The 12,032-nt window shown below is 54.8% G+C and overlaps 1 protein-coding gene across 1 annotated transcript in view; it reads right to left on the bottom strand.

Moving 5' to 3' along the window:
- Window positions 1-12,032, bottom strand: part of NXF1 (nuclear RNA export factor 1) — a 173,889-nt gene that overhangs the window by 109,794 nt on the left and 52,063 nt on the right. The window contains 2 exon segments of the mRNA XM_075326585.1: window positions 11,850-11,870; window positions 11,872-11,992. Coding sequence (XP_075182700.1) covers window positions 11,850-11,870; window positions 11,872-11,992 — 142 coding nt within the window.

Below are 12,032 nucleotides of genomic sequence, written 5' to 3' on the forward strand. Positions count from 1 at the left end.
AAAAAATCTGCTTCCCAGTTTTCTACGCCCGGGATGTGAACTGCGGAGATGGTGGAGCCTGTGGTTTCCACCCACTGCAGAATCCGCCGGACTTCCTGGAAGGCTTGACGACTGCGAGTGCCGCCTTGGTTCGCGAACGGCACTGCCTCCATAGCTGCAACCATCTTCCCCAGGAAGTGCCTGAGGCGCCTTAAGGGGTGTGACTGACTCCGAAGAAGTGATTGCACCCCCGCCTGCACAGAAAGCTGTTTGTCCCTGGAGAGTCGCCAGAGCGACGGCAAGGCTTTGTTGACACGCCGCCTGAGAAGGGGCCCAGAGGTTCTGAAGAAACGAGCCGCAGGACGAGAACTGAACTCTATCCTGTAACAATGAGACAGAATGTCTCTCACCCATCGGTCTTGAACTTGTGGCCACCAGGCGCCGCCAAAGCGGAAGAGCCTGCCACCGACCGGGGATGCGGCTAGGGGAGGCAGAGTCATGAGGAGGCCGTTTTGGAGGCAGTGCCCCCTGCGGCCTTTTGGGGTCGTGACGTGGGCCGCCACGCATATGAGTTCCTCTGGCCTTTCTCCGGCCTGTTGGACGAAGAAGAATGTGGCTTGGCGGAGGGACGAAAGGACCGAAACCTCGATTGGATTTTTCTTTGCTGAGGTCTCTTAGGTTTGGACTGGGGTAAGGAGGAGACCTTTCCCTTGGATTCCTTAATAATATCATCCAATCATTCGCCAAATAAACGGTCACCAGAAAAAGGCAAACCAGTTAAGAACCTTTTTGAAGCCGAGTCTGGTTCCCATTCGCGCAGCCACATGGCCCTGCGAACTGCCACGGAGTTAGCATATGCTACAGCCGTGCGGCTAGTGGAGTCCAGGACGGCGTTCATGGCGCAGGACGAAAAGGCTGATGCCCGAGAGTCAAAGACGGAACATGCGGAGCAAAATTCCATGTGACAGCATTAAACTCCTTCAGACAAGCCTAGATTGCTTGGAGAGCCCACACGGCTGCAAAGGCCGGGGCGAAAGACGTGCCCGTGGCCTCATAGATGGACTTCACCAAGAGCTCTATCTGTCTGTCAGTGGCATCCTTCAGTGATGAGCCATTTGCAACAGACACAACGGACCTAGTAGCCAATTTGGAGACTGGAGGATCCATCTTGGGAGAATGAGCCCAACTCTTAACGACTTCAGATGGAAAGGGGTAACGCGTCTCAGTGTGACGTTTAACCCAGCGCTTGTCCGGGACCGCTCCGGGTTTTTGGACAGCATCCCTGAAGTTAGAGTGATCAAAAAACGTATTGCGTGTACGTTTGGGGAACCGAAACTGGTGTTTCTCCTGCTGAGAAGCCGACTCCTCTACAGGAGGAGGCGGAGGAGAGCAAACCAGCACCTGGTTGATGGACGAGATAAGATCATTTACTAAGGCGTCCCCCTTAGGAGTATCAAGGTTAAGTGTAAAGTCAGGGCCAGAGCCCTGAGCTCCCCCGTCCGCCTCGTCTTCCTGAGAGTCCTCAAGCTGGGATCCCTAGCAGCGTGAGGAAGTCGGGGAAGAGTCCCAGCGAGATCGCTTAGCCGGTCTTGGACTGCGGTCCGGGCAGGAGTCCTCCGCCTGAGACCTAGGGCTCAACCTGGGAGCGCGCTGCGGCGCTAACCAAGCGAGGCCTGGATGAGACAAGCTACAGGGTCAGGGCCTGTGAAAGGTCCGGTCTGGACTGCAATGCCTCAAGGAGCTAAGAAGACCATTTGATCATATGAAAATGACTGAGGGCCAACACCTGTGACTCTGTCCCTGCAGCCTGCTCAGGGGGAGCAGGGGGGTCTACATGACCCGAGGGGCCCACCAGTGCCCGAGGCTCCGGCTGAGCAAGCGAGGCAGGAGTCGAGCATTGCTCACAGTGAGGGTAGGTGGATCCCGCAGGTAACATAGCCCCACAAGAGGTACAGACCGCGAGAAAAACCTGTGCCTGTTGTCTCCTAGGAGAGTGACCACTGAAGGTAAATGTGAAAAGAAAAGGGGATACAGTCTGTCCGAACAGAAATATATATAAGATATACATATGTATCCGGAACCCTAGGGGGACCAGTACCGGGTGCTGTGTTCACCCTTAGCTCCCCTGAGAAGCACCCACCGGCAGAATGCCAGAAAATGGCCGCCGGAGCTCTCAGGGGAGGAGTGGGGCCGAGGGCGGCGCCAGCAAAGAGCGGGAGTCTGGGTTCCCCACAGTGGTCAGTGAGGGAGGAGGAAGATATGCAGGATGTTCCAGCCCTCACATCCGACGTCATGTCGGTAATCCCGCCCTTACCCCCGACAGGCAGGCCCGAGGGCGGGATTTTCGCGACTAGGACGCGGTGAAGCCGGGGACTAAATTTGAGGCCGCGCCCGACCAGCAGGCCCGGTCGGCGCGGAAGTCCACCTGCCTCCTCAGTTTTACAACTACCACGGCTTCCGGGAAGAAGGTGCGCTCCCTGTACAGTCCCCAATGGGGACACAGAGTACCTTTAAGTAGCAGGGCCCGGTCCCTGGGGTTGAAGAGGCTCCGGTCCGGCAGGTTCCACCAGGGGCTGCGGATGGAGCACGGTCCCAGCAGATGGATGACCGCTCAGGTCCCACTTCTCCCAGCCGCATAAGGGATGGTGAAGGAGACGGCCTGTGGCTCCAGCTTCCGTACCCGCAATGAGTACCGTCTGGGGTCCCCACAGTGGTCAGTGAGGGGGGAGGAAGACATGCAGGATGCTCCAGCCGTAACATCCGACATCATGTCGGAAATCCCGTCCTTACCCCTGACAGGCAGGCCCAGGGGCGGGATTTTCGCGACTAGGCCGCGGTGAAGCCGGGGACTAAATTTGAGACCGCGCCCGACAAGCAGGCCCGGTCGGCGCGGAAGTCCACGTGCCTTCCCAGCTTTAAGACTACCGCGGCTTCCGGGAAGAAGGTGCGCTTCCTGTACAGTCCCCAATGGAGACACAGAGTACCTTTAAGTAGCAGGGCCCGGTCCCTGGGGTTGAAAAGGCTCCGGTAGGTTCCACCAGGGGCTGCGGATGGAGCACGGTCCCAGTAAATGGATGACCGCTCAGGATCCCACTTCTCCCAGAGCCGCATAAGGGATGGTGAAGGAGACGGCATGTGGCTCCAGCCGTTGTACCCGCAATGGGTACCTCAACCTTAACAACACCGCCGACATAGTGGGGTGAGAAGGGAGCCTGTCGGGGACCCCGTGGGGGTCCTCTTTTCTTCCAACCGACAACTAAGTTATGAGAATGCATGAGTGGATGTGTGCCTCCTTCCACACAAAGCATAAAACGGAGGAGCCCGTGGTCCACGGGAGGGTGTATAGGCAGAGGGGAGGGGTTACACTTTTTAAAGTGTAATACTTTGTGTGGCCTCCGGAGGCAGAAGCTATACACCCAATTGTCTGGGTCTCCCAATGGAGCGACAAAGAAATTCCCTTCTTTGTCGCTCCATTGGGAGACCCAGACAATTGGAACGTCCAAAAGCAGTCCCTGGGTGGGTAAAAGAATACCTCAATAAAAAGAGCCGAAACGGCCCTCCTCTTACAGGTGGGCAACCGCCGCCTGAAGGACTCGCCTACCTAGACTGGCGTCTGCCGAAGCATAGGTATGCACTTGATAGTGTTTCGTGAAAGTGTGCAGACTAGACCACGTCGCTGCCTGACACACCTGCTGAGCCGTAGCCCGGTGCCGCAATGCCCAGGACGCACCCACGGCTCTGGTAGAATGTGCTTTCAGCCCTGAAGGAAGCGGAAGCCCAGAAGAACGGTAGGCTTCGAGAATCGGTTCCTTGATCCACCGAGCCAAGGTTGACTTGGAAGCCTGCGAACCCTTACGCTGGCCAGCGACAAGGACAAAGAGCGCATCTGAACGACGCAGGGGCGCCGTGCGAGACACGTAGAGCCGGAGTGCTCTCACCAGATTCAAAGAGTGCAAATCCTTTTCACATTGGTGAATTGGATTAGGGCAAAATGAAGGTAAGGAGATATCCTGATTGAGATGAAAAGTAGATACCACCTTAGGGAGAAATTCCGGAACCGGACGCAGAACCACCTTATCCTGGTGAAACACCAGGAAGGGGGCTTTGCATGATAGCGCTGCAAGTTCAGACACTCTCCGGAGTGATGTAATTGCCACTAGAAAGGCCACCTTTTGCGAAAGACGTGAAAGAGACATCCCGCAGCGGCTCGAAAGGTGGTTTCTGAAGAGCCGTTAGCACCCTGTTAAGATCCCAGGGTTCCAGCAGACGCCTGTAAGGTGGGACTAAGTGGCAAACTCCCTGCAGGAACGTGCGGACCTGCGGAAGCCTGGCTAGACGCTTTTGAAAAATACGGAGAGCGCCGATACTTGGCCCTTGAGAGAGCCGAGTGACAAACCCTTGTCCATTCCGGATTGGAGGAATGAAAGGAATGTGGGTAAGGCAAACTGCCATGGAGAGAAACCGTTATCAGACCACCAGGATAAGAAGATTTGCCAAGACCTGTAATAGATCTTGGCGGACGTTGGCTTCCTGGCCTGTCTCATAGTGGCAATGACATCCTGAGATAACCCTGAAGACGCTAGGAGCCAGGACTCAATGGCCACACAGTCAGGTTGAGGGCCACAGAATTCAGATGGAAAAATGGCCCTTGTGACAGCAAGTCTGGGCGGTCTGGAAGCGCCCACGGCTGACCCACCGTGAGATGCCACAGATCCGGGTACCACGACCGCCTCGGCCAGTCTGGAGCGACGAGAATGGCGCGACGGCAGTCGGACCTGATCTTGCGTAACACTCTGGGCAGCATCGCCAAAGGAGGAAACACATAAGGCAGTCGGAACTGCGACCAGTCCTGAACTAACGCGTCCGCCGCCAGAGCTCTGTGATCCTGAGACCGTGCCATGAATGCCGGGACCTTGTTGTTGTGCCGTGACGCCATGAGATCGACGTCCGGCGTTCCCCAGCGGCGACAGATCTCTCGAAACACTTCTGGGTGCAGAGACCATTCCCCCGCGTCCATGCCCTGACGACTGAGAAAATCTGCTTCCCAGTTTTCTACGCCCGGGATGTGAACTGCGGAGATGGTGGAGGCTGTGGCTTCCACCCACTGCAGAATCCGCCGGACTTCCTGGAAGGCTTGACGACTGCGAGTGCCGCCTTGGTGGTTGATGTATGCGACGGCAGTGGCGTTGTCCGACTGGATACGGATCTGCCTGCCCTCCAGCCACCGCTGAAAAGCCAATAGGGCTAGATACACTGCCCTTATTTCCAGAACATTGATCTGAAGGGAGGACGCTGTCGGAGTCCAGGTTCCCTGAGCCCTGTGGTGGAGAAAAACCGCTCCCCACCCTGACAGGCTCGCGTCCGTGGTGACCACAGCCCAGGTTGGGGGTAGGAAGGATTTTCCCTGCGATAGAGAATTGGGAAGGAGCCACCACTGAAGTGACGTCTTGGTTGCAAGGGAAAGAGAGACGTTCCTGTCGAGGGAAGCCGACCTCCTGTCCCATTTGCGGAGAATGTCCCATTGGAGCTGCCGTAGATGGAATTGCGCGAACGGCACTGCCTCCATCGCTGCCACCATCTTCTCCAGGAAGTGCATGAGGCGCCTTAAGGGGTGTGACTGACTCCGAAGAAGTGATTGTACCCCTGCCTGCAGAGAAAGCTGTTTGTCTCGCGGTAGCTTGACTACCGCTGACTGTGTATGAAACTCCATCCCGAGGTAAGTCAGTGATTGGGTCGGTGTCAACTTGGATTTTGGGAAGTTGATGATCCACCCGAACTGCTGGAGAGTCGTCAGAGCGACTGTAAGGCTGTGTTGACACGCCACCCGAGAAGGTGCCCTGACTAGGAGATCGTCTAGGTAGGGAATCACCGAGTGGCCCTGAGAGTGTAGGACCGCCACGACGGATGCCATGACCTTGGTGAAAACCCGTGGGGCTGTCGCCAGGCCGAAAGGCAATGCCACGAACTGAAGGTGTTCGTCCCCGATGGCGAAACGTAAGAAGCGTTGATGTTCGGGTGCGATCGGCACGTGGAGATAAGCATCTTTGATGTCGATCGATGCTAGGAAGTCTCCTTGTGACATCGAGGCGATGACCGAGCGGAGAGATTCCATCCGAGACAGTCTGGTCCTCACGTGTCTGTTGAGCAGTTTGAGGTCCAGAACGGGACGGAATGATCCGTCCTTTTTTGGCACCACGAACAAGTTGGAGTAAAAGCCGCGACCACGTTCCTGAAGGGGAACGCGGGTCACAACTCCTTCTGTCTTCAGAGCGTCCACCGCCTGAAAAAGTGCGTCGGCCTGAGCGGGGGGGGCGGAGAGGTTCTGAAGAAACGAGCCGCAGGACGGGAGCTGAACTCTATCCTGTAACCGTGAGACAGAATGTCTCTCACCCATCGGTCTTGAACATGTGGCCACCAGGCGTCGCCAAAGCGGGAGAGCCTGCCACCGACCGAGGATGTGGCTAGGTGAGGCCGAGAGTCATGAGGAGGCCTTCTTGGAGGCAGTGCCTCCTGCGGCCTTTTGGGGGCGTGACTTGGACCGCCACGCATAGGAGTTCCTCTGGCCTTTCTCCTGCCTGCCGGACGAGGAGGATTGGGGCTTGGCAGAGGGACGAAAGGACCGAAACCTCGATTGTATTTTCCATTGTTGAGGTCTCTTCGGTTTGGACTGGGGTAAGGAGGAGTCCTTTCCCTTGGATTCCTTAATAATCTCATCCAATCGTTCGCCAAACAAGCGTTCGCCAGAAAACGGCAAACCGGTTAAGAACCTCTTGGAGGCAGAGTCTGCCTTCCATTCGCGCAGCCACATGGCCCTGCAGACTGCCACAGAGTTAGCGGATGCCACAGCTGTACGGCTAGCCGAGTCTAGGACTGCGTTCATGGCGTAGGAAGAAAAAGCTGACGCTTGAGAAGTCAAAGACGCAACTTGCGGAGCAGAATTACGTGTGACAGCATTAATCTCAGTCAGACAAGCCGAGATAGCTTGGAGTGCCCACACGGCTGCAAAGGCCGGGGCAAAAGACGCGCCCGTGGCCTCATATATGGACTTCACCAGGAGCTCTATCTGCCTGTCAGTGGCATCCTTTAGCGATGAGCCATCTGCCACTGATACCACAGATCTAGCCGCCAATCTAGAGACTGGAGGATCCACCTTGGGACATTGAGCCCACCCCTTAACGACTTCAGCGGGGAAGGGGTAACGCGTGTCAGTGAGGCGCTTAGTAAAGCGCTTGTCCGGAACCGCCCTGGGCTTCTGGACAGCGTCTCTGAAGTTAGAGTGATCGAAGAACGCACTACGTGTACGTTTGGGGAACCGAAACTGGTGTTTCTCCTGCTGAGACGCCGACTCCTCCACAGTAGGAGGCGGGGGAGAGAGATCCAACACCTGGTTGATGGACGAGATAAGATCATTCACTAATGCGTCCCCCTCAGGTGTATCAAGGTTAAGGGCGACGTCAGGGTCAGAACCCTGAGCTGCGACGTCCGCCTCGTCCTCCAGAGAGTCCTCAAGCTGGGAACCCGAGCAGCGTGAAGAAGTCGGAAAAGATTCCCAGCGAGACCGCTTAGTCTGTCTAGGACTGTGGTCCTGGCAGGAGTCCTGCGCATGGGACCTAGGGCCCAACCTGGGAGCGCGCTGCGGCTCGGACCGAGAGGGGCCTGGAGGTGACGATCCAACAGGGGCCGGGGCCTGTGTAAGGACCGGTCTGGACTGCAAAGCTTCTAGCAGCTTGGCAGACCATTTGTCCATAGACTGAGCCATGGATTGTGAAAGTGACTCAGAGTTTCTCAGCAAAAGAGGAGAACTCTGTCCCTGCCGCCTGGACAGGGGGAGCAGGGGGGTCTACATGAGCCGAGGGGTCCACTAGTGACAGAGGCTCCGGCTGAGCAAGTGAAACAGGGGTCGAGCATTGCTCAGTGAGGGTAGGTGGAACCCGCAGGTAACATAGCCCCACAAGAGGTACAGGCCGCAAAAAACCCCTGTGCCTTAACAGCTTTGCTCCTTGTGGACGACATGCGGTTGTCTCCTAGGAGAATGATCACTGAGGGTATATAGGCAAAAACAGGGTATACAGCCCGACCGAACAGAAATATATATATAAATACGTATCTAGTCCGGCACCCTAGGGGGGACCAGCACCGGGTGACCGGTGTGGCTTACCGACCGCTAACAAGCGGAGTGTGTGCCTCCAGATTCCCAGCCTTAGGTCCCCCGGAGCTGCAGAGCTGTTCCTGAGAATCCTCCACCGGCAGAATGCCCAAAAAATGGCTGCCGGAGCTCTCAGGGGAGGAGTGGAGCAGTGGGCGGCGCCAGGAAAGTGCGGGAATCTGGGGTCCCCACAGTGATCAGTGAGGGGGGAGGAAACATGCAGGATGCTCCAGCCCTCACATCCGACGTCAGGTCGGCAGTCCCGCCCTTACCCCTGACAGGCAGGCCCGGGGGCGGGATTTTTGCGACTAGGCCGCGATGAAGCCGGGGACTAAATTTGAGACCGCGCCCGACAAGCAAGCACGGTCGGCGCGGAAGTCCGCCGGTCTTCTCAATTCAGCAGCTGCCGCAGCGTCCGGGAAGAAGGTGCGCTCCTGCACATTCTCCAATGGGGACACAGAGTACCTTATAGTTGCAGGGCCCGGTCCCTGAGGTTGAATAGACTCCGGTCCGGCAGATTCCCACAGGGGCTGCGGAGGGAGCACGGTCCCAGCAAATGGATGACCGTTCAGGATCCCACTTCTCCCAGAGCCGCTAAGGGATGGTGAAGGAGACGGCATGAGGCTCCGGCCTTTGTACCCGCAATGGGTACTTCAACCTTAACAACACCGCCGACGTAGTGGGGTGAGAAGGGAACATGCCGGGAGCCCCATGGGGGCCCTCTTTTCTTCCAACCGACATAACTAATATGAGAATGCATGAGTGGATGTGTGCCTCCTTCCACACAAAGCATAAAACTGAGGAGCCCGTGATCCACGGGAGGGTGTATAGGCAGAGGGGAGGGGTTACACTTTTTAAAGTGTAATACTTTGTGTGGCCTCCGGAGGCAGAAGCTATACACCCAATTGTCTGGGTCTCCCAATGGAGCGACAAAGAAAAAACGTCATTTTGGCGTTTGGAATTTTTTTGCCGCTACGCCGTTTACTGATCAGATTAATTGATTTTAGATTTTGATAGATCGGGCGTTTCTGAACGCGGCGATAGCAAAAGTTTGTATATATTTTTATTTTTTTAACCCTTTAATTTTCAATGGGGCGAAAGGGGGGTGATTTGAACTTTTAGGTTTGTTTTTTTAAAACTTTTTTTTTTTTTATTTTACTAGTCCCCCGAGGGGGGCTATTGCGATCAGCAATCCGATCGCTCTGCACTATCTGCTGATCACAGCTACACAGCTGTAAACAGCAGATACGTTCACTTCCTGCTTCCCTGGCCTCCGTAAAAAGCAAAAGTGAAAGTGGTTCATGTCTAGCACAGGAGTCATCACATGACCCTGTGCTACCATGACAACCACCGGAAGTCACGTGATCATGTCACGTGACTTCCGGTATCGGGCGGTAAGTAAAACTTTACCGCGATCGTGTTTATAATGGCGCTGTCACATATTGACAGCGCCATTTCAGGGGTTAAACGGCACAAGCAGATAATGATTCTGCTCGGGCCTAGCAGGCACACATCTCAGCTGTAAAAATTAGCCGAGATGTGCGCCGATCGCGGTATGCTGCTGCTGGCAGACTGCGGGCAGTAACGTTATGACCGCTAGGACGTAATTTTACTGCCCACGGTCGTTAAGGGGTTAATGGACATCTGAAAAATGTTCTGCCACGCTAAATGCACTTGGTCAGAAAATCATCAAGATCTGCTGCTGGCAGCAACTGGGGCAATTGCCGAAGAATGACATGCCGGATGTGTTCGATGGGAGACAAGTCCGGAGACGCTGCAGACCATAGCAGCACATTTAGGCCACATTGGCAGCTCACAGCAGTTCGAGCAACAAACAGCTCCTGGGATAATTTGGAGAAATGGCCATACTAATGGTTCCTCCACTAAATCAATGGCGAGCTATTCGTATACCTGGAATGAAGACTAGCGAGACCTGGGTACGGTCCATTATGCCACCCCAGACCCTAATCCTGGGAGTATTACTAGTGCGATGTTCATACACAAAAGCCAGTTCTTGCCGTTGCCATGTGGTCGCCTTACATTCGAAGAATGGTATGCGACATCTAAATTTCGCTTGCAGTATAGAATGGATCATTACGTACCAATCAATGTCTACAAAAAAGGCCATCATAGAGCAAAGCAAGACAACAGTGGAGGTCTATCCTCTCCAGTGAGAAGTCTTGCTTTTGTATTGCATTCAATGATACCCAGACGTTCATCTGGAGGCAATGAGGGCAATGAAACGGAAAAGTTTTCACGAGGGAACATGAGAGTGACTCAGGATTTTCTCATCACAACGCCAAACCGCACATCGCTTGTGCTTCTGTGAGCAGCCTGCTGGGTGTAAACGTGCTACCATGGCCTACATTGACAACATTAGCGGCCCCCAATTTTTTTGACGTCGCGAGCCGCACCCAGCCCCGAGGCGAGGGTCGCGAGCCGCACCCAGCCCCGAGGCGAGGGTCGCGAGCCGCACCCAGCCCCAAGGCGAGGGTCGCGAGCCGCACCCAGCTCCCGCCCCTCTCACAGCAGTAAGATAGGGTAAGCACACACACTGAGTAATACGGAGCGAGTTGAATGCCATAAAAAATAAATAAATAAATAAATAAATCGCATTCCACTCGGACCAATATTACTCTATGGGCCCTAATCGGACCGAGAAAACAGTCGCAGCATGCTGCGGGTGGAATGCAATCCGGTTTCACTCGCACCCATTCAAGTCTATGGGGGTGAGAGAAACCTTGCATTGCACTTGCATTACAGCGGAGTGCAATGTGATTTTCGCATCAGCTGGCAACGGAGGAGATGGGGAGATAAATTCCTCCCTCTCCTCCACAGCTCCGGTCCTCTCCTCCGCAGCTGTTGTCTGATCGCAGGATCGGACCACACTCACATGACACTCGGCTCCCGCTGAGCTGCGAGCGTGAGTCAAGTGTCATGCGAGCACAAAAATATCACACCAGGGCAGTACACCAAGATCTAGGGGTACCTTACCCCCAATCAGATCTGCTCTTCCATGTGGGGCTACTCAGAAGTTACCATCGTGACTAGTGATGAGCGAGTACTAAAATGCTCGGGAGCTCGAGGCTCGGCCCGAGCATCTCAAAATACTCGTGTACTCGGCCCGAGCACCGAGCCCAATGTTATCCTATGGGAGACCCGAGTATTTTTGTGAAATGACCCCCGGCAGCATGTAGAAACCATAAAACTGTAAATTAAAAAAAAACCTGTGCGTGTGTGTGTAAGCGTGCATATATATATATATATATACACGCGGAGTGGAGTGCGGGAGGGGCCGTAGCCGAGCGGGGAAGTGTCGGGCTAAAGGCACGGTCATGCTGTGCGGGCCGGCCAATCACTGCAATTCCACAAGTAACAGGGCTGTGGCATTGCAGTGGTCTGCCAGCCAATCCCTGCATAAGGGATGGCTGTAAAAAGAGCGCCAACATGAAGACCACGAGTAGAGCACGAGTATCGCTAGATTACTCGGTCCCCGCTGAGTAGCCCGAGTACAGTGATACTCGTGCGAGTACCGAATAGTAACAAGCATACTCGCTCATCACTAATCGTGACCTCTTCAAAGTTGTTTGCTGTTTATACACCAAGCTTGAAGACAGCCACGAGCCACAAGTGGCTCTTGAGCCACAGGTTGAGGACCCCTGGACTACATTATTGGTCAGTAATTGCATAAGATCTTTAAAAGAACAAAAAAAAAAAAACTCACCGTGATCTTGAACCAGTTTTTTTTCTTCTTTTTGGTCATTTCTTTGATAATGGGGAGGGTCCCTAGAAGTGTTCCCATGCAAACCTCCTCTGTCTCTCGCTTGTCTGTCGTCCCTTTTTCTCCCTCCACGACTGTAAGGATTGCTGGGGGTGTAATAAAGGGGAAGCATTAAGATACAGCATA

The sequence above is a fragment of the Anomaloglossus baeobatrachus genome, chromosome 10 (assembly GCF_048569485.1).
Source record: "Anomaloglossus baeobatrachus isolate aAnoBae1 chromosome 10, aAnoBae1.hap1, whole genome shotgun sequence".
Taxonomy (NCBI): Eukaryota; Metazoa; Chordata; class Amphibia; order Anura; family Aromobatidae; genus Anomaloglossus; species Anomaloglossus baeobatrachus.